The 23021-nt window shown below is 30.8% G+C and overlaps 2 protein-coding genes across 2 annotated transcripts; one reads left to right on the forward strand and one right to left on the reverse strand.

The window, feature by feature from the left end:
- The first annotated feature begins 15465 nt into the window (after positions 1-15465).
- On the forward strand, positions 15466-19669 carry LOC102598007 (probable methyltransferase PMT27). The gene is made up of 8 exons (XM_006340874.2): positions 15466-16745; positions 16831-16980; positions 17132-17402; positions 17518-17628; positions 17720-17894; positions 18057-18329; positions 18409-18603; positions 18694-19669. Exons 1-8 carry the CDS (start codon positions 15471-15473, stop codon positions 18908-18910), a joined length of 2667 nt encoding a protein of 888 aa, XP_006340936.1. The 5' UTR covers positions 15466-15470; the 3' UTR covers positions 18911-19669.
- A 176-nt stretch (positions 19670-19845) lies between these two features.
- LOC102600419 (glutaredoxin-C3-like) lies at positions 19846-22578 on the reverse strand. The gene is made up of 4 exons (XM_006340623.2): positions 22059-22578; positions 20548-20621; positions 20226-20324; positions 19846-20111 (listed from the first exon to the last, which is right to left on the reverse strand). Exons 1-4 carry the CDS (start codon positions 22505-22507, stop codon positions 20056-20058), a joined length of 678 nt encoding a protein of 225 aa, XP_006340685.1. The 5' UTR covers positions 22508-22578; the 3' UTR covers positions 19846-20055.
- Positions 22579-23021: the final 443 nt, after the last annotated feature.

Here is a 23021-nt window from a genome sequence, read left to right on the forward strand (position 1 = left end):
ATATGTATCCTCCCTACGATCGAAACTATTAATTAGGTATGCTCGAATTAGTTGTCATATATGTTACACTATATTAAAAATTATTTTTAACGGCAGCTTGCAATTAATTAACGGCAATTAGTTGTCTTTGTAAATGTCCTTAAAGCTTGTAGCAATATTGGACAAAATGATAATAAACTAATGACGATAAGGGTTTTAGTACTTTTTGTTAATAGATATATTTATTGTCATTAAAAGTTATTTTTATCATAATATTAGTCAATAATACTAATTAGTAACCTAACTAATCAAACAAACCATGTTCGATCATACTTCGATGCATTCACGAACCATCACTTGGGACTCATCATTACCCAACATTAAAGAATATGAATTTTTGAAAATAATAAATGTTGTACAATGTACAACCTTATTATATGTGTGGAATAAATAATATCAAAATATTTTTTTGACATGCTAGCGTAGAAAAGGTATGCTAGAATGATATCAAAATATGTCTAGTATTTCTCGAGCCGTGTGTGTATTTGTTCCCTCTCGGGTCCACAACACCTCTTTCCCCCTATTGTTTCTCTTCCTTCCCTTTTCTTTTTAGGTCTTCGATCTTAAAATATTTGTCGTATTTTTTATTTACATATTTTTAAAAAAATTATTACCTAAAATGAATGTTTTATTACTTTATTTTTATTTATATCATAAGAAATGATCTTTGTTCATTTAATATTTCATTCATTTATATTATAATTGAGGTGTTTATATTCTTCAAAAATAATTACTATCAAGAATAAAAAAAACTATCTTGCACATCTATAACGACAAATATTTTGAGACACGTATTTTTTTAATAGCTAAAGACGAACGAATTTTGAGGCCGAAAGATATACGATACTAATCCCTATTTTTCTTCATTCATCAAGAATTACTCAGTTAACTTTTCCCACTAATGTTTTTTAAGTATCTATTTAAAATCATATATTTTGAGTAACTTTCACATATAGCAAACATAAAAATCATATTTGTATGTTATAGTTATAGTTTGCATAATTGAGCTTCATAGCAAATTTTATATTTGCTATGAAACTTTTGATTTGTATAATTCTCTAAATACATCCAATTTTATATAAATTGTTCAGTTTTGTATAAATTCATTTATACATTATAATGTTATAATAAGATTTGAATTTGTATAATTATAAGTGTATATGATGAAAACATATGTATTTATATTTGTATATACACTTTTCTCTCGCTTTATACAAACACACACATTTTATACATTTTATATCGAATCAAATGACAAAAAAATAGGATGTTTGTTGCGAATTACAAATAAAATAAACTATGACAATAACATTTAATTTGAATTAATAGTTTGTTACTTCATACAATTTTCCCTATTTTATATACGTGTTGTTTTTAAACAAATATTAAGAAATTAATGTTGAATTCACACCTATTTTAATTTTCTTGCTTGAATCTTGTCACACAACTTGAAACTAGTGAGAGAATATTGCTCCTAAGATTTACTGATTATTTTCAAAAGCACTTCTGTAAAATCGTTTTTAGAAAAGTACTTCTGTAAATAAATAATTTGTGTTTGGCTAATTCGTTTGATAAGTATTTTTTATAAGTAAATTGTAATTGACTAATCTTTTTTTTAAAAATCTTTTGAAACTCAAATTGCAATAAATGGCAAGTATTAATGTACTTTTAATATTAAAAATCTTTATAGAGAGAAACTAGTTTAAACATTTATTACAAAAAAATAAATTAAATTTTTATTTTTATTAAATTAAAATATTCATATTCAAATTTTCAATCAATATAATACATATTTTGGTGGGTTGAAATCTTTAATAGTTTCTTTTTCTAATCTTGCAACAATATTGTTGTTGTCTTTTTTGTAATTTTGCAAAATAATATGCAAAATAATAAATACATAATAATACATAAACGTAAAATAAAATATATAATTTATTATATAAAAATAAAAAATAAAATTATTAAATTGAACTTCCCAAACATGTGAGATATGTTAATTAATTAATAAAGAGATATATTGATAAATATATATAAATCAAAGGGATATTTTAGTTTGAAAAAAATAATTATCTGCGCTTCTGCTTTTTATTAAGAATCAATTTTTTTAGCTTTTTCCCAAAACAGAAAAACTGCTCCTACTTTTATTTAAAAACAGTTTTATAGATTTATCAAACACTAATAATATTTTTTTCTCAAAATAAATATTTCTGAATTCGCACTAGCAATGTCAAACAAGCTCGATTTCTCTCCCAAATAAGGAAGCGTCGGTGGCATATTCTGTTCCATTTTCTAAATATAAAGTACACATAACAGAACACGATAAGCCATTCACAAACGAACAGGCCAGATTAGACTTTGGGTGCCACATCTAGTAATTGGAAACACTATTAAAAAGTGATGACATATTAAAATTTTGAATATTAATTATAGGTACAACTTCGAAATTTTATCATAACTCATTTTATTCATACAGTTCGAACTCAATTATTTGCTCCTTTTTTCTGAATATATGAATATGCTTATAAAGTTTAAACCCAAGCCAAACCTACTAACATCAGATGAACTCTAAAGTCCTTTAAATCCATCTACCACGTAGATAAGAGATAGAGGCACATGGAATCAGAAATTGAAATTTATGAATTTAAAATTTTAATTTTAAAAAAAATTAATAGTTCATGCATAATCAGTGGCATAGCCACAGCCATTCCAGGGTGTCTAATTGGACACCCTTCGTTGGAAAATTACATAAAATTGTATATAATGGCAAACTATCAATTCAAATTAAATGTTATAACTACAGTTTGATTTAATTGTGCCCCGTAGCAAACTGTTGTCAGTTGCCTCTCTCCCTTAAACTCTCACTCGCACTCTCTCCCTCGCCTCTCTCACTTTATACAAATAGAAATATATAAATTGCGTTTCTGTTTGTATAAAGCGAAAGAAAATTGTATATACACATGCAAAAACATATGTCTTCGTCCTATACACTTATAATTATACAATACAAATATTCTCCTACCCAGTTTTCTTTTGCCTTTCTCTCTTTTTCGCTTTATACAAACACAGATTATACAAAATATAATGTATAATTTATGTGTATAAAGCGAGAGAGAGAGAGCGATATTTGATATACAAACGTTTTATTTCGATTCAATTGTATACAAATTCAAATTTTATACATATATACAAACACATAAAATTGAATTGAGGGGATGCCAACGATTTATACAAACAAGAGGCTGACAATAATTTATACAAATGATTTGCCAGCGAAATTATACAAATCTGAAGAGGAGGTAGCGAATTATACAATTGTTTCTTTTGTATATATGTATAGCGAAATAGCATAGCAAAGTGTGCTATGGAGCGCAATTATGCAAATTATATCTATAACATACAAATATGATTTTTGTGTTTGTTATATGTGAAAGTTGTTCTTTTATATGTGTGAAATTCTATATTTAAAGTTAGACACTCTTGACAAAAGCAGTGGGTAATGAGTGTCCATTCAAATAAAGGAGTTTTGGGTTCGAACCCCAAATAGCACAATATTTTTTTATTTTATTTTGACAGTCACACACTATTATTCTTGAATACCCTTAGTAAAATTTCTGACTTTCGCCACTGTATATAACTTAAAAATTTATTAAAATAAATACAAGATTTGAATCAAAATTATGATGAACCGATAATCTATACTCTAGCGCTTTGACCCTTAATTAGGATGAAACAATTAGCCAAAATAATTGAAGCAAAATAATTGGTGTTGATGGAGGTGTAAGTCGGTGTTGGGCACAAATAAGAGGACTTTGATATTGATTTGCATGTGAAAAGTTAAAAAGTTTATTTAAGTAGGTGGTCTCCAAGCTAGCTAAAAGAAAAATGCATGCCCATTCATCAAATAAAAGGGGCTAAATTTTCAAATCATAAAAAATTATGACCAACTCAATTAAAAAATTATACATAAAATAAATTCAATTGGGTATAATATCTAAGCTAAGGTATAATATCTAAGCTAAAGTCACATGCAAGGTTCAATAATGGACCCACTAAATCCTACTTTATTTTCTCAGATTTTAAGTCACTTAAATTATAATGTCTGCTTGCTGGCAAATAGCAGTAAAACTACTACAGTACAAGCAGTTGGAATTAATAATCATATAATATAATATATATATTCAAGTACGGTTAAGTAATAAAAGTAGCAGCCGCAGTTTTAATTCAATTTGGTACCATATTATTTGGTACAAAATCCACGAACTTTTCTGCCATTTCATAGTTGATTCTTCACATCCTGGCATATCAACTGTCTTACATAAATTCACATAGGCTATATTTTTCTGAAAAACAAATCTTAGATATTTATAAAGCGCTATTAATCCTTTCACTAACGATGTAAAAGAAACTTTCAAATTAATTTTTCTCATTATAGAAAAATGACATATTTTAGATAAATGAAAAGAAAATATGTGTCATATAAGTTACGTAAAACAATGGGAGTATTACATTGAAATGTCATTGTAGAAACATTAGGAAATCTTATATTTTTGAAGGTCGTATAAGAAAATAACAATATATGTACATTCTGTCTATCAATATAAGATACTTACTATTTCTCGCATGCCTAGAGTTGATGATTCAAGAATGTAAATGGATTTAATACTAACAACTTGTTAGTAAAGTTTACTTTGGACCTAACGCAACTCTCATCCTATAAAATACTTAATTCATGAGTCGAAAATTGTCAAAATGATATTAGGAGACAACAACTCGTTCTTTGGACGTCAACTCAGAACTGCCTTCTTTCTACCCTTGTTTAATGATATTATGCTAAAGGCATAATACATGATAACATGACCTTTAACTTGGCGTCAGCTGATAACTATGACTTGTAACTTTGGGTGTACACAAGTAGACACTTAAACTTGTATAAAATTGAACAAATAGACACATTCGTTCTACATGGCAAGTTTATGTCCTAGTGGCGTCCTACGTGTATTATGCCAAGTAGGACGCGTGTGTCTACTTGTTCAATTTTATACAAGTTTAAGTGTCTACTTGTGCACACTCAAAATTGGAGAGCACAGTTATCCGCTGAAACCAAGTTAAGGATCATCTTTATGTATTATGTCTTATGCCTAATTTATGCAACACCTCTCATCAAAATGAAGTGCCTAACTAATTATATTAGGAAGAGATATGTTGTACACCGAATAATTAAAATTAGGAAGAGATATGTTGTACTACCGAATAATTAAAATTAGGCAAGGACCAAGTACGTATTATTGTTAATCAACTCTTAGCTATATTCGTAGGATTTTAATCAAATAAAAAAAGCACATGTAACTTAATAGGATTTAGTTTCCAATTGCCAATGGGATAGTTGGGATTGTAATGAAATTTTCCATAAAATGAATAATTTTAGTTATTCTAAAACTCATTGAATGGGATTAAGAAAATCATCTGCAAGCATTCAACTACAACAACAACATATTTGATATAATTTTACAAGTGAAATCCGAAGAGGGTAAAATATACACAGATCTTAATATAATATAATTTTACAAATAGAATTCGAAGAGGATAAAATATACACAGATCTTACCTCTATTTTTATGGGGTAGAAAGGTTGTTTATGATTATAGACCTTCGACTTAGAAGATCGATATATAATCGAAGCAGAATTAAAAGAAAAATAATGATATCAAAATAGAAAGATAAACAAAATAAATAAAGCAATATGGAGTAGTAAAAATGAAGATTAAGATACTACACAGATGCTAAATAATACTTTATCCCTCCCAATTTATGTGCATACATTTATTTTTGTTCATCTAAAAAAGTGTCACATTTCAATAATTAAAAGTAATTTAATTTTAAATTTTCTTTATAATTTACAGTGACACGAATAGTCAAGAAGTATTTTCGCCCATAAATCTCAAAATTATTCCATTTTTTCTTAAACATTTTATGAAGTTAAACGGTACCACATAAAATGAGATACATAAAGTCTACTAAATAAGGAGAAGATGAGAAGAGGAGACTAACCCGGCCCCTGCCTCTCTCATATAAGAGTAGCACTAGGGGTGTACAAGACCGAGTTGGTTTGGGTTTTTCAAATATCAAACCAAACTATTTGTGCAAATTTTTAAAATTTATAAACCAAACCAAACTAATAAAATTCGGATTTTTCAACCTTGGGTTGAGTCGGGGTTTTTCAAATACCAAACCAAACCATTGTGTCGAATTTTTAAATTTATAAATCAAACCAAACTAATAAACCTCGAATTTTTTCTCTAGATTTTTGGATTTTTTGGGTAAAGTTTGCATACAAACATATAATTAACCTGTGCTCCAAATATTTCTTTAGTTCAACCAAAATACAATTATCTAAGGTGTTTCTTAAGAAAATAATACAAAATATGAGATGAGTACTGATGACACTAGAATACTCAATAAAAAATAATAATGAAATCATCATATAAAATAAATATTGCAAAGTCATAATGAAAATGATCATAATTTAAAAGTCTAAATCATGCTAAAAATAAGTTTAATAAGTATTAGTAACATTACTGAATATTTAAGAAAAATTAAAATTAGATTATGTATTTTAATTTGTCTAAATCAATGTAAAACTAAAGAACAAATAATCAATATTATTGTCATTCTTAGTGTTGAATTGATTTTCTTTTTGCATTAATATTAATTTAATTTTGATTTAAGTTTTATTATAATTATCAACATCTATGAACTATAATCTTTATTGGACTATATTAAAAGATAAAAACTATAAAATAGTATAAGAAATATTTTAAAATTATATCAAAGTAAATATTTTTATGTATAAAATAAAATTTTAAAATTACATATATAATGTCGGGTTGGTTTGGTCTCGGGTTGGTTTTTTTTAGTTAAAACCAAACCAACCCAAATATAGTCGGGTTTTTTTTTCCAATACCAAACCAAACCAACTCAAACTAAACCACTAGTCGGGTTTTTTTTTCGGTTTGACTCGATTTGCGATTTGGTTCGATTTTGTACCCCTAAGTAGCACAACACTTAACTACTTACTATTTTATTTTAATCATTGACCTTTATTATTTAAAGGTAAATTTGTAAATGAATAAACTATATTTTAAATGTAAATTTGTAAATTATTTAATAAATATAATGTTGGCCTAGTGTTCATATAACCTCACATATACAAATTGTCTTATGTTAGACTGGTCTTATTCTAGCAGTAACCATCCTACTAGGAGACCATATAGATATATACATACAACAAATAAATGCTAATAATATTATTTAAAAAGAATCTCAATAATATTTTAGACAGGTCAAACAAGCTGTTGAAGTTTAATTAACCAAAATTTCGACCTATGTATTAAAAATGAAAGAAAATACAAATATGGAAAACCAAAACCGTATGCATATTCCTCAACCTAGAAACTAGAAAGCGATTAACCAAAAACAAGGGCCTACTTTATATACATTGTGTTATTTTAAAATTTTGTTTTTTATATGCTACAAGCATCCCTAGTAATGAATGCAATATATAGCTTCTTATTTTCCTTCTCAGTCAAGCTTTCAAAAAAAAATTCCTTAAATAGCGAAGAGGGATTTTATAAACATAATAAATATATTCATTTTTATTTTCTATTACTTGTGGCAGTGAGATATATTTTCTTTTATGATACTATATTGAATTTGTGTATCATCTCATCAAAATGCCTAAATTGATAATTAAAGCAAAGACGTTTTTATTTATTTAAGTATATTCTCAACTGTTGATATATGTATATATTTGAGTCAAGTTTTGAATGTTACTAACGTTAAATAAAGAAATAAATTGCTCGGTAATTTATCAACCTTTTAACTTTACTATGTCTTCAACTTTATATTCTACAAATCTTTCCTCCTAACATTGGCACAACTTACTACCAATTACTAATACATAAAATTGGACTAACAATATATCACTTTTAAGTCAACATTTCATTAATGAACATCGGGTCGTTATCAAAGCAATAGACTATTCAAAGGTTCTTATAATATTCTAATTTCAACACAATAATTCAGTACTTTGTTAATCATAACATGACTAGATACACTGTATGAATTAGGACTAAATAAAGATTAATTAATTGATAGGTGAATGATTATATGCTATTGCATTATTTGTGAGAGTTTAGCCAATTTGAAAAATAATAAAAAGATTATACGAAGTGCTCCTAATGCAGTACGTGATGTTGACAAGTTGAAGTGTGTAGTTGAGATGAAACTTATTGCAACTATGCTAATCGCAAATGGAGTGTTCAAGCACTGAGTTTATTTGAATGGAGTACTTTTGATGCAAGGAAAAAATTGTGTAGTTATCGATTAAAATTACAAATAGCATGTTTGAATGATTATAAAAACATACATTATGTTTGAACTTTTAACTCATAAAATTGAAATCTTGTATCTAAGTACCGAACCAATTGAAATATACTGGTGAAAGAGAGATTAGTGCGAGAGGGGGATTTAGTAATTTACTTATTACTTTCAGCATAATTTGGCTTCCATAATATAAGTAAAATACCATGGAAATTAGATAGTTGTGCAATAAAGGTGATGGTCCACCCAAACGAGTAACCCGGCCCAATTTTTCACTTTATTTTATGATTTTTAAAAAAATTTAATGCCTTATCTATTACTCCTTCTGTCCACTTTTATTTGTCATGTTGCGCTTTTCGAAAGTCAATTTGACTAATTTTTAAAGTTAAATTAGATTATGTTAATTCGATATTTTTTTAAAAAAAAATAGATATTCAAAAACTATACGAAAAGTACTATAAGTTGCAATTTTTTGCATATCAATATGATGAAAATATACATCGTAAAATGTTAGTCAAAGTTCTTATTGTTTGACTCTAAAAAAGGAAACCATGACAATTAATTGTGGACGGAGGGAGTACTAATTTATTTGTCTAGCTTAATCTTGACACGAGTTTTTAAACACTAAAAAAAAAATTGAATTTTGTGGTATTAAATTAAGGTAAGTGAAATGTATCAAAATGTCTTTTAATGTTATGGTTCTAAGCATATCATGTAGAAAGTTAGAATTAACGAGCTATAAAAAATAATAATAATTTTGATAAAAGTAAAACAAACAAATTGAAACGATAATTTAGAAGGATCAAAGGCACACAGACTTTATACATTGCCTAACTTGACCCTTCATAACTATTTTTAAGGCAGTACTTAATTAAGTGCTTAATACATGGTAATTTTAGAACTTCCATCATATTTTTGTTTTTTAGAAAAATATACAGAATACTATTTTGGGATCGCTTGGTTTTCTCTATACAAATTTTTATATTAAATTTATCTCATATTTAATTAAAGATACTAGCTAAAAATCAATATTATTTTTATATGAAATAATTGTTATAAAGTATGAAGAAATTAGTGAAATCTTAATAAGTGTTGAGAAAACAAACCTTAGCACAAGTGGACATTTTGTTTTATACTGCACTTGTGGTCTTGTGAGTTGTTGTCTAACAATAGTCGATATCTTTTTTTCTAAATTTTTCAGACAAAAGTCAATAACCAAATGATTACTACTATGGTTTTATGTCTTTTATAAAAATATAAAGTGATAACTACTCATCCTATAGAAGAAATTATCAAATGGTAACACACTTTTCGTTTCTTTTTGAGCAATTGATTTACTTTTAATTTCTTTTTGTGACCCAGTAAACTCCAGTGGGACTTTATTTTTTTGGGATAAATGGGGTCAAGTTATAAGGAAAAAGCAGATTAATATGCTACTAAAATAACAAGTACGAAACCGGAGACAAAAATGTTTTCAACATAACTATGATGATGGCATTGACGTATTTTTTTTATAAAAGGAATACAATTTGGAAGGTTCTAATCTTTATAGGATTTTAATTAAAGTTTTTTTTCTTTTTTTTTTCATGTTTATACTTTCTTTTTTTTATTATTCTTAAGATGTTCTCACTTTCGGTCTCAAAGAAACACTTTTGAACACATTGGCCCATTACATTTATGTTTTGTCAAATTGCACTTTTGGAAGATAATTTCCAATTGTCTATTCGTAATCTTTCTATCTACATCAGACAACTGGCCATCACTTCGAGTGGAATTATTTTTTTTCAAATTATAAAAAAAAAAAAGAAAAAAAAAGAACTTGAAGAAAACAAAAAATTGAGCCAACAAGAGGCGAATTTTTAGGGGATACTTCCAACATTTTGATGATTGTTGCCTTTTTTTTAAAAAAAAAATTAATATAAGGACGAATCTTAGGATTTTAATATAATTTTGTAGTTGTGGTAATGTGGAGTACAACTGCTTACTTTTTTTTTTTTTTTTTTGATAACAATTGATAAGTTATGTTAGATCGATCTTGTAAAAAAAAATTACGCTGATAATATAGATAACCGTTGTTAATATGTGAAACTAATAATATATAATTAATTTGTTACAACTAATTAACAATAGTGAGATTTTTTTACTGTATATGAATAGACCAATATCTCTCTATATAAAGTACTAGTGATTACATGAATTGGTATTAGTTCTTGGATCGGGGTAACTCAATTAATGGATTTGCAAAATATATACACTTCGATCGTTTTAATTTATGTGCTATTTCTATTCTTTTAAGTTAGTCTAAAAATATGGTAAGTATATTTCCTTATTATTAATAATTTGAATTGAAACTATTTAAATTATTCCTAATGAGACAAATTATAATTAATTTTTTTTTAAAAAAGTTTTATATTCAATCAAATAAATTCATGTAAATTTGGGCGATAGAGTATATGAGGCAGGGGCAAAGCCACTGTGTTGATTACAGATTTGAATGAACCTAATCACTTTGATTCAATTTTGAAATTTATATTAAGAAAATATTATCAAATATATAAAAATTACTCTCTCTGTCTCAATTTATGTGATATTTTTCGTTTTTCAAGAGTCAAACAGTTTAAGTTTGATCGGAAATTTGCGCATAAAATCTTCAATTCTTTTGAAATTAAATTTATATATTTGTAAACTACGTAAAAAAATCTATGAAAATATTACGATCAAATATAGACTTGTTTGAATCTTGAAATCTAAAAAGTATCACATAAAATAGGATGAAGAAAATATTAATTTAAAATTTAATAACTTAAAAAAGATATATTAATATTTTATATAAACTTCAAATTCTAGTTTCGAGTCTAGAAATGATTTGGGAAGCTAAGTTGGTTGGGATTTGGGAGAACAGTTAGAAACAAAGATTGATTATGCTAAAACCTCAGCCACATATTATATAATATATATTTATAATATATATGTGTTGACAAAAAGAACCGACCATACATTTGGATGAGAATCATCATATAAAAATCATACTAGTAGCTAATTAATCATCATCATCATATATCTGCAAAAATGGGAGTAAATATTTATTGTGAATGTCCAAATCATATACTATATGTTAGTAATAATATAGTATACTTTTAATTAATTAAAGGGACCCATGAAAAAATGTAACATTCGATCTGCTGTCACCTTCTTGTGCATGTGGCGGGGCCTCTCTATTTTATTTTGTTTTATAGACACTATTATTTGATTTTAATTTTACAAGCCAATCAAATAATACTAAATATTATAAATATATTAGGGTTTTTCACATTTAGAAAGCTCACTCATTATTGTACTGCTAGTTAGCTGACAGTCTTCTCATTTTGGAATTATACTCACGTGAGAGCCCCCCTAACCTCAAAAAAAATTAAAATATATTGTACAACTTTTTATCATTTCCCACTTGTTAAACCAACCATATGTAATTAACCTTTATATTATTTTTTAATATTAAGTAGTATTTATTATGGCTCTAATTTTTTGCTTACTTTATAAATGTCGTCGTCATGAGAGACAGTATGCATTTCGAACGCACAACAAATTATTTTAATCTTCTTTTTTCTATTCTCTCTGAACAATAATTAATAACAATAATAGTCAAGCATGGGTTGGTTCAATAAAAGAACAATATTTGTGTTTTTTTGTACTCATATTTATTTTTCTTAATTATGAATAAATAGTGAAAGACGTGTGGGTGAACACAAAATAATACTGCTTTTCCCCCCATTTAAAGTGATGTCCTTTTATAAAAATATCCGTCTAAAAAAATGTTAATTTTATAATTAGAAATAATTCTATTTTAAAATTCTCCTTTTATAACCCTTTTAGCACGTTTAGTACTATAGAAATAAGGGATAACTAATTCTGAGCTTAATTTCATAACTAATTTTCCTCATATTTGGTTAGGATCAAATCAGCTAGATAACTTATCCCGAGATTATAGTGTTATTTTTATTCTTTATTGTGACCGGAATAACAATCATGTGATACTAATCCAAAAATAGCTTGTTCCTCAACTATAATGAAAAAATTCATAACACAAATATCTAAGAATTGTCTCAAAGACTTAAACTACTGCAATTTCAAAAATCTTTTATTTTTAAATTAAATTTTACTACTTTATCAAGTAAAAAAATATCAGATAAATTGAAGCGGAGCGAGTATATAAGTTAGTCCAGCTTCCTCCCTAAGATTGAATTAAGTGCATAAAAAAGTCGTAAAGAATTAGGCAACGAAGAGTACCAATTCATTAAAAAAGAACGAAGATCACTCTTTCTCTTTTTTTTTGTCCATTTTTTTTTTCTTTATGACATTACTTCTCAATTGACATTGAAATAGGGATTTTTTATTTTTTTTAGAAAAATGAAACATAATTGGAAGTACATACGTGTGTTATGAATTTCAGAGTAGAGATTCTTTGTGTGTTGCTTAGTTTGATGTTGAAACAAGTACAGAAGATTAGACTTATTGAGACAAAAATATATTTCAAGAATTACAGATTAGACACATTGAACTGTTGCTGGCTGGGACATGGCATGTTAAAAAAACTTTATGCATATTGGATTGACAGATGTGAAATATGGGTATGTACAAAGTTTCAATAGTCAGGCAAATGAAGACTTGAATATTTTTCACGAGCATTTACCTAGCTAGCTAGCCTACATGAGGAGTACTTAATTAAAGAGGCTTTGGCTGCCTAACTTCTTTTACGACTTTCAGACGCTGGAATACATAAATACCAATTATTGTAATTGATTGAGCATTTTTTATCATCCATTAAGGATTCGGTAGTCAATGAAAACACTATTGATCCTCATGATTAAATGGGGTAGAAAAAAAAAGTTTTTATATTTTACTTATAGTTTATTCTAGATTATTACCGTTGATACTTATTAAATAGAATCATTTGCAATTACCTAATTAATCTTATTATGTAAATAATTTTGAGTTTAAGTTTTATGCATCTGATCTGATGATGCTATTTACTATATAATTAGGTCACTTAAGTAAATATCTTTGATAAAAGTATTAGTAACTAGTAACCTGATGCAAATGACAAGTTATGTGTGTGTTATTTATTATGAGATGTTAAATTACTGTAAAAAAAAATAGCATTAAAACCAGTAGATAATTGAGAATTTGATAATATTTCTGAATTATTATAAGATTTAGTGCAGGACACAGAAAGATCCAGCAGATGAGCGGAAGAGTTGGATCTGGCCCAGTCATTTCCATCACAACAAGTCAATAACATCCTTTTGTCTTACCATTTTTGGGCCTAATAACAGAGAGGGCCCTCTTTCACAATAACCAAAAACATAGGGCAAATTCATTAGCTCATCTTTTTTCTTTCATCATCTAATACTTTTTTGTTTCACATACCGTAATTATGAAAAATATAATTGTCCCAGGGTCAACTCCCTTTAGCCAAAGGTATAACGTTTTTCTTTTCTTGAATTAAACTTGTACGTACTATTGAGTAAATAATATATTTTTTTACATCATCAGTATAATTTTATTCGGTTATGATCAGAGGCGTATCCAAGATTTTGAGATGATGGGTGCACTGTTATAAAAAGGTTGATCTATGATATAAATTTGATCGGTTCAACATTTAGAAAGAAAATTAAAACAAGATAAATATAAAATTCAAATTTCTAACCTCGCGAAGAGAGGTGCACCCAGTCATAATCGCATTATGTGATACTTCAAGGGTGGGTTTACACATCTATATTTCAATATTTTTTCTAAAATACAACACTACTATATATGATCTCGGGAGGGGACCATGGGTTCACGTGAACCCGGTGACCCCCCTTAGATACGCCTCTGGTTATGATATGTTAGTATTACTTTATTTTTTAGGTTACTGCCGTCATGATAGATACGGAGAGACAGAGAGTGAAAATTTCTACAATATCAGCGAAATTTAACCAGCTATAATAAATTATTCCGTCTTAAATCTGAGCAGATTGCGTGTTATTCTTTATCAACCTCATCCGATAGTGAAAGAATATAAACACAATTTTTAAAATGTTTATACAATTATCTACTTTTTCGTTTGATAAAACTTAAAATTCTTTTTATTTTTCATTTTAAACGAATAAGCTTCCTCTCGTGTCGTCATATGAAGCTAAACGAGCAGTACAAATTTTCAGAAAATTATACTCAATAATCTTTAAAATGAGTGGTATTAAATTTGAGACTCCTACTTGAGGGGAAAATTTTTCAAGGTTACGAGTCAAAATTACTGCCCAAAAAAACAAATAAGAACAATATGTGGCAAAACTTATTAAACTTTGAAGAAGCTGAGATCATTCTTATATATCACCCAAAAGATTTATGCGCTATCCTATTTTAATTTTTCCACGTTAATCCACTTCGAAATAACTTCATATATATGTATGTATATGTGAAATTCCCCATTGGCTTGTTTTGAGTTATTTGGTCGGCAATCTTGGGCCATGCTAGATTTTCCATTTATAACTCATCAATTGTTTCACTTGTCATTCTAAGTATAACTCAAATTCAAATATCCCCTTATTTATCTTTTTCAAATAAAAAAATTCCCCAAACCCCGTTCAAGGAGTTAAATGAGGAATTCATATATTAAACAACCTAATAAAATCAATACAAATTTTTAAAAAAGTAACTAAAATATTTTTGTTTGACTGCTGCCAGCACCAAAGAAAATTATTCTGATTATTTATAAAAATTTGTTAAGTTGTTTAGTATTTATATTATGTTGGTTAAAAAAAGTTAAATGAGTGTAACATGTTGTTTCCTTTTCCTACTCTGTTGGATCATTGATAACAAACCAGGTTGGACTATTTCTTTCTTTCTTTTACCTTTCATCTCCCTCCACAAAACAAACTGAATCCTCTCATCTCATTTTTTTCCACTTATTTCTTTTACCAACTTCAACATAAAGGCTAATGCAGAACCAAAAGTAGCTCAAGTAACAAACAAAAAAATAAATATTGAATGTAAACGAAAAAATCAACAAAAATATGCCAACAACAAGAGCTCGTTTGGGCAGAAGACCATCCTCTTCTTCCTATTCATCAACTATTACTACTATAGTCTTTGTGTCATTATGTGTGTTGGGAGTATGGCTTCTCACCTCCACCTCTGTTGTTCCTCCCAAATCCACCACTCGGACGTCCACGACCGATTCAACCCCTTCTACTACTTCTTCTTTTACTTCCACAATTATGAATGCACACAAGACCATTTCTAACACTGTAAAACCAACTCCTGTTTTCAAAGACTCACAAGGAGACCTTCCTGATGATGCCCTTAAAACTGGTGACACTAACCGGCCTCAGGATACTAGCGAAATTGACAAGCTACAAACAGATGTCGCATCAGATATTACGAAGGATTCTGGAGGTGGAGGAGATGCTTTAAATGTGAATGTTGATCAATCATTGCAAAGTAATGAAAATGTAAAACCAGAGGATGAGAAGAAAAATGTGAATCCAGTTGTGGCAGAGAATGCTCAGGGATTGCATGGAACCGAATCTGTTGACGAGCAAGAGAAGCAGAAACAATTGGAGACACAAACGTCTGAAGAAAGTTCCATCACTCACAAGCAAGAAGCTGAGCAAATAACTGCAGGAACAGGAAAGACAAAAACCGGAAAAGAAAAGGCTGAAGAGGACGTCTCTTTAGATTCAGGAAATGATGCCCATGGAGTTGCAACAGATAACACGAAGAACATATTGTCAGATCACGAGCAACAAAAACGACTTGAGCAACATCAACAACAAGAGGATGACCAAATGCAACAGAAACAGAAACAATCAGAAGAACATACTGAAGGTGTAACGAGTAAAGATCAAATCAAACATGACGAAGCACCTATAGTAAAAGATGTTAAGATTCAAAATGATCACAAGGCTCCCGTAAACTTAACTAATAACGTACCTGTTCTGAAGAATGAAAATCACAAGACCGAAATCATAGTACCAAAAGAATCTAAAGAATCAAAGAAGGCCTGGTCGACACAAGCTGATCAGTCAGTGAACCAGAAAGAAAGACGAACAGTAGGTAAAAATAACCAAGACAGCAGCATCCCGGAACAGAATTGGCAGCTATGCAAGGTGGAAGCCCTTGCAGACTACATACCATGTTTAGACAACGAAGACGCAATAAAGAAGCTAAAAACCACAAAACATTATGAACATCGTGAAAGACATTGTCCTCAGGAACCTCCTACCTGTCTCGTCCCCTTGCCTCAGGGATACAAGACACCAATTGAGTGGCCTAAAAGCAGAGATAAGGTAGTTGTCTACTTAAACTACTTTGTTAGTACTTAATATGGATTGGGAGAATGTTTATCTTATGAGAATTTCTGCTTTTATCCAGATATGGTACCATAATGTGCCTCATACATTGTTAGCAGAGGTGAAGGGGCACCAAAACTGGGTTAAGGTTTCTGGTGAATTCCTTACTTTCCCAGGTGGAGGTACTCAGTTTATCCATGGAGCATTGCATTACCTGGATTTTGTACAAGAGGTATGTTATCCATCACCAACGACTACAAAAACAACATCATAGAATGATCAACCCGAAAAATACAAGAACATTTTAGAACTAATTACTATACTATATACTACATTAGACTATTCATTGCTGCTGCTGATTTATGTAAATCAACTGGTTGTAGGCAGTTCCAGAAATAGCATGGGGAAAGCGCACTAGAACAGTATTAGATGTTGGCTGTGGAGTCGCTAGTTTTGGTGGTTATCTTTTCGAGAGAGATGTTCTTGCAATGTCTTTCGCACCTAAAGATGAACATGAGGCACAAGTTCAATTCGCACTGGAAAGGGGAATACCTGCAATATCTGCTGTGATGGGTACTCAGAGATTGCCATTTCCAAGTGGAGTTTTTGACCTTGTGCATTGTGCACGCTGCAGAGTCCCTTGGCATGAGGAAGGTGTTTCCTAGAAATAATATATTTTAGAACTATTTAAACTTTCAAGTCCTCATTTTGACTTTGCCTTTGAGTTGTGCATATGAATTCCTTAATAAAGTTTAAATTTGCAATGAAGGTGGTGCTCTTCTCCTGGAACTGAATCGTGTCCTTCGCCCCGGAGGTTACTTTGCCTGGTCTGCAACTCCCGTCTACCAAACTCTGGAAGAAGATGTTGAGATATGGAAGGGTAAGGCCTCATTTGTTTCTATCCTTTAATGCCATTAGAGTAAAATTGACCCGGTTTTTTTCCTTCCCCTTCTTCGGTTATCTATTACCAGAAATGTCTAGCTTGACGGTGGCCATGTGCTGGGAGCTTATCGCTATAAAAAAGGATAAACTAAACTCTGCTGGTGTTGCCATCTACCACAAATCAGACACAAATGAATGCTACGAACAAAGAAAACAAAACAAACCTCCAATGTGTAAACAAGATGATGATCCCAATGCTGCCTGGTAAGCTCATTGTTCTCTGGCAATTTTTTTGTTTACTCAGTGAAATCTGCCTGCCAATGCCATTTGCAACATCTACAAAGAATAACTGTAATTTCCACATATTTATTTGTTAGAAATACTTACCAACTTTTAATGAGATCGGAAATATTACACGTGTTTCAGGTATGTCCCCTTCAATTCATGTATGCATAGGGTGCCAAGTAAAGAAACGGAAAGAGGATATCGGTGGCCTGTAGAGTGGCCTGAGCGACTGCAGACACCTCCATACTGGCTAAACCGATCACAAGTTGGAATTTATGGAAAACCAGCACCAGATGACTTCGCAGCAGATTTAGAACATTGGAAACATTTGATAAGCAAGGTGTATATGAAAGGACTAGGAATTAGCTGGTCAAATGTGAGAAATGCCATGGACATGAGAGCAGTATATGGAGGGTGATTAACTTCTCTCTTGTACCTTTGCTTATGCACCAAAAAAGAATACTAACAAAAGGCTCCTCCTATTAATTAACAGGTTTGCTGCAGCACTTAGAGATCTCAAAATGTGGGTTGTGAATGTGGTGAATGTCAATGCACCAGATACACTTCCCATAATATATGAACGTGGTCTTTTTGGGATTTATCATGATTGGTGTGAATCATTTAGTACATACCCAAGGACGTACGATCTTCTACATGCTGATCATCTTTTCTCCCAGTTGAAGAAGAGGTATATAATACTACAGTAGTTTTGTTTACTTATGGAGTAGAACCATTGTAGTCAGTGGACTAACTAATGACTTTCATGTGGCATTTGTAGGTGCAAAATTGTTGCTGTAATGGCAGAGGTTGACAGAATAGTTAGACCTGGAGGTAAATTGATTGTCCGCGATGACTCTGCTACAACTAAGGAAGTAGAAAACTTACTCAAGTCTCTGCATTGGGAAATCCGGAAGACCATCTCCCAGAACCAAGTTGGAATACTAAGTGCACAGAAGACTTTCTGGCGGCCAAACGCTACTGCTGCACCTACATGACTACACACTCAACTCATCTAAATCTGTAGCAAGCAATTCTTACTTCGTAGCCTAAAGGTCTTCATGTACTGCTTCCAGCAGGCAAAGAAGCAGTTGTCGTAGCTCTTGTTATTTATTTTTCATTTCTAGTTTATTTATTTATTTTTTGATAGATAAAGAAGGCAAAGTGCTGCAGGGGTAAATGCCGTAGCTGTTGTTATTGATTAATTACACAATTACAATGACAGAGATCTGAAGTTCACTATCTCCGTCTCTTCATCAAGCATGTCCCCCAGCCCTTTCATTTTTCTCTCTCTTCTTTGCCATTTTTACTTTTTTCTCCGCGGATTGTTCGTATTTTTATTTTTCGACTCACGAACTTCATATTTGTCCAAGACAACTACTTGACAAAGATAGATTAAAAGACAGAACAAAAAATTCTTTAATAAGGATAGATTATAAATCTGACATATTTGAGTTAACTAGGCATGACACTTTCAGTCGATCCTAAGACTTCATCTACCCTTTCCAAATCATTCTATTCACATGTGAATGGTTCTGCATCAGTGCAGAGCTCATGAAAAAATGGCACATGACGGTATTAATCAAATGCAACAGATTAGGTCAACTGGATATTTCGCTAAATGATTGAGTTATCAGGTCTCCTTATGTGCCATTCATGGCATCTCTTCATTCTTATTTCTCTATACACAATTTGGATCTACACAAGTTTTTCATCATGCCATTTGCTCAGAAGATCTATCCACCGGTTCTAGAATTTAGATGCGCACTTAAAATTGTATACCAAATTTTGAAATTTGAACATAACTAAAACAGGAGCAAAGTGTGTACTAAACAATTTCTCTAGTTCAACGCTTCTGTGTTATCCCATTCCATTTTACTTTGTTCATTTGTAAACAACCTACTAGCACTGCACGCTGAAAGTTATAGCAAGGGAAGGTTATAAGCTCTGGAATTAAGTTCAGATCCCTTGTTTTTTGTCCAAATACCATATTTTCAGCATAAGAAATAAACAAACAGCATATCATCATACAAATATTTAGCTTACACCTGGACCTACCAAACTTAACTAAGCTATCCATGAGCGCATTGCAGCTTCAGAACTTCAGGAAAGATGCTTCAATCTCTTGACTTTCAGTACAACTTTACTCTTTCTTAAGAAGACTTTGCAAACGCCCACTCTCGACAGCATTTCGGAGATCTAATAAGAAGCCAACACACAGATGAAAACAATTAAAACAAGAAGAATCAAGTGTTACAAGCTGATAAATATTTCAGAGAACAGGAATCGGACAACTGAAATCGCAAAGCCTACCATCTGAACCACCAATATGCTTCCCATTCACAAACACTTGAGGGACTGTGCTGCGACCCACCAGATCTAGAAGGACATCTTGTATACGAGCGCCATCATCTGAACTGATATATCGTTAGTTTGAAACAATTCCATAAACTTCCATCACTAGATGTCACAATCAATGTAGACTAAGTATAGCTCTTAAGAGGAGGAAACACAGATAGGCAATGAAATAGTCAAAGAAAATTGTATGTACCTCCATGAATAGTTTTCAAGTACTGTACTTTATTTTTATTTCTTTCTACAGGTATCACGGGAGGGGGTATAGACAATAAATTACCTCTAAGATCAAGCTCCACCACAAATGGTTGTTCTTGAAGTTCATTAAAGATGCCTTTGGCACGCTTGCAGTACCTATTGTCGAAAGATAATACAATTTAAATGATAGCATGAGAAGGAACAAACTTCAAAACAATAACGTGCACTTAAAGCTATTGTGATTCTCAGATGCAAGGTATTTTATGATTCTTCTTCTTTTTTTGATAACTGTGGTGTCCGAACCAGCTTGTGCGCACCAAGACTAATTCCATGGGATACCAACCAGGCTGCCACCTCCCACCAGCAACAAGTAGCAACCAATTTGTGTCCACCTCGACTAATTCCATGGGATACCTACCAGGCTGCCACCTACCACTAGCAACAAGTATCATGTAACTATGTCCACCAAGGCTAGAACAGATGGGAAGAAATCACCTAGTGTTTTTCTTTGCTAGGAATTGAACGAGGCCTCATGGTACTCAATCCACCTAATTGACCACTAAGCCACACCCTTGAGTGCTTCTTTCTTTTTATGGTCAAGATAAATGTGTGATCCGGCAGAGAATTAAATAAAAGGATGCATGGCATAAAAATCTGATGGGATACAGAGCACCGCCACATTCTATGATGCCTCAAATCCATTATCTTAAATCTTATTCATGGATATATATATATATTATATCTTAGCCTTACATAATGTTTATTCCAAGCAGCACAGAGAACATAAGAAATTAAATGCTCAGCTATTACATAGGTTGGTTTCTCAATAGCTTCCTCCTTTGCCAAAATGAAAGGTCTGGTTTTAAGACCCTTTGGACTCATAACTATTATCTAACGCAGATGGAAAATGATGTAAACTTCTAATTGTGGTGTGTGATCTTCATATATGCATATCAATTATTTTCAAATTTCGATAATGAAGAGGAATAAAAAGAACTTGATCTCTAGAAGATTTGTCTACAGCTACAAACACTTGATGTGATACCAAATTATAGTGGAAACGATATGGAATTGATCAATTAAAATAAAGAAAGCAATGTTATCAGTCATCCTCTTTAGGCAACAAATAGAAACATACATAATATCTCCTACTTGGAACCAAGATGAAACCAATGTTATCAGTCACCCTCAAGTAGAAAGCAAGCCACGGTGAATTCAAATGCAACCAAGGGGTTTAAACCTTCAATCCTCATAAAAGTTTCATTAAAATCATCTAATCTCCTGTAAATAACTAACAACTTACAATGAGCTGATCCCATGTAAATGACTAAATTGGCCAAAGTCTAAATGTAGTAAATTAGGCTGGAAATAGAGAAACTAACCCCTAAAACTCTTAGTGATATTTCTAAAATTAACATGAAAGAAGATAAAACGCGGCAGAGAGAAAATCAGTACAGTTAACAAGCAAAGCAGAACAGAAACCCTAGAAAGCAAAGAAAAGATGAACTCTTTCCTCAGCAAGCTTTGCAATATGCTGCGAAAGTTCACAATTTTCTAATCAATCCTTAGTTTTGATCATACAGAGATACTTACGGACAATAGGATTTGGAAAAGATGGCGATCTTGTTAGAGTAGATGACATTTTGGACAAAAGCAGAAGGAGAACTAGAAGCTAGGGCTTCAGTTGGACCTATCACTATCGCCATTACTCCAAATACAGTAAGCATCAGAAGAAGATTACGCTTGAAACAACCATTGACCTCCATTTTCTCCCTTTCTATTACACGAACAGTGGATCGCTCAAAAAACTGTTGAGTTTTGGACAAAAACGAGAGGAACACGGGTTTTAATGTCTCGGCATAAACCCGAAGATTGATACTGCCAATTTTCTCTAGACGGTTACAAATTAACAGCGGAAATTTTGGAGAGATCACTGTTTTGGAAGAGGAGAACCGGAAACCGGATTTAGAAGAAAGATTGTAATATTGTCCAAAGCGCCGGTTTCCTATTTTGGTTAAACGACCCGCCGGGTTGAGCTGCATCGCCACCGAGGAGTTGACTACTATTTTCACCGTACAATCGAAAGCGACACCACAAGATTAACCATTGGACTTTTTGGATATACAAACTACACATTTTACCGTAGAAACTTTTCTATTTAGGGTGTGTTTGGTACGAAAGAAAATATTTTTTAATTTTTTAATTTTGATTGGGTTAAATGTTTTGAAAAATGTTTTTCAAATCAATTCATTTTCCTCAAATTTAAGAAAAACATTTTCCAAAATTCTCTTCCAACTTCAAATTACAATTTTTTTTTGTTGAAAAAATCATTTTATTTTGTCTCTACCCTCAAATCAGCCCCCCAACCACCCCCATAAAAAATCATAAATTTAAAGCTTGTTTTTTTAAAAATATTTTGACTTCAATTTCTTTACCTCACCTTCATCCCTACCTCCAGCCCCCTACCACCACGACCATCCACCCAAAAAAATATTAAAAATTGTTTTTAAAAAATATTTCTAATTTTAATATTTATTTTTTTACCCCCACGCCCCT

This window comes from Solanum tuberosum, unplaced genomic scaffold (genome assembly GCF_000226075.1).
Source record: "Solanum tuberosum cultivar DM 1-3 516 R44 unplaced genomic scaffold, SolTub_3.0 scf00020, whole genome shotgun sequence".
Taxonomy (NCBI): domain Eukaryota; kingdom Viridiplantae; phylum Streptophyta; class Magnoliopsida; order Solanales; family Solanaceae; genus Solanum; species Solanum tuberosum.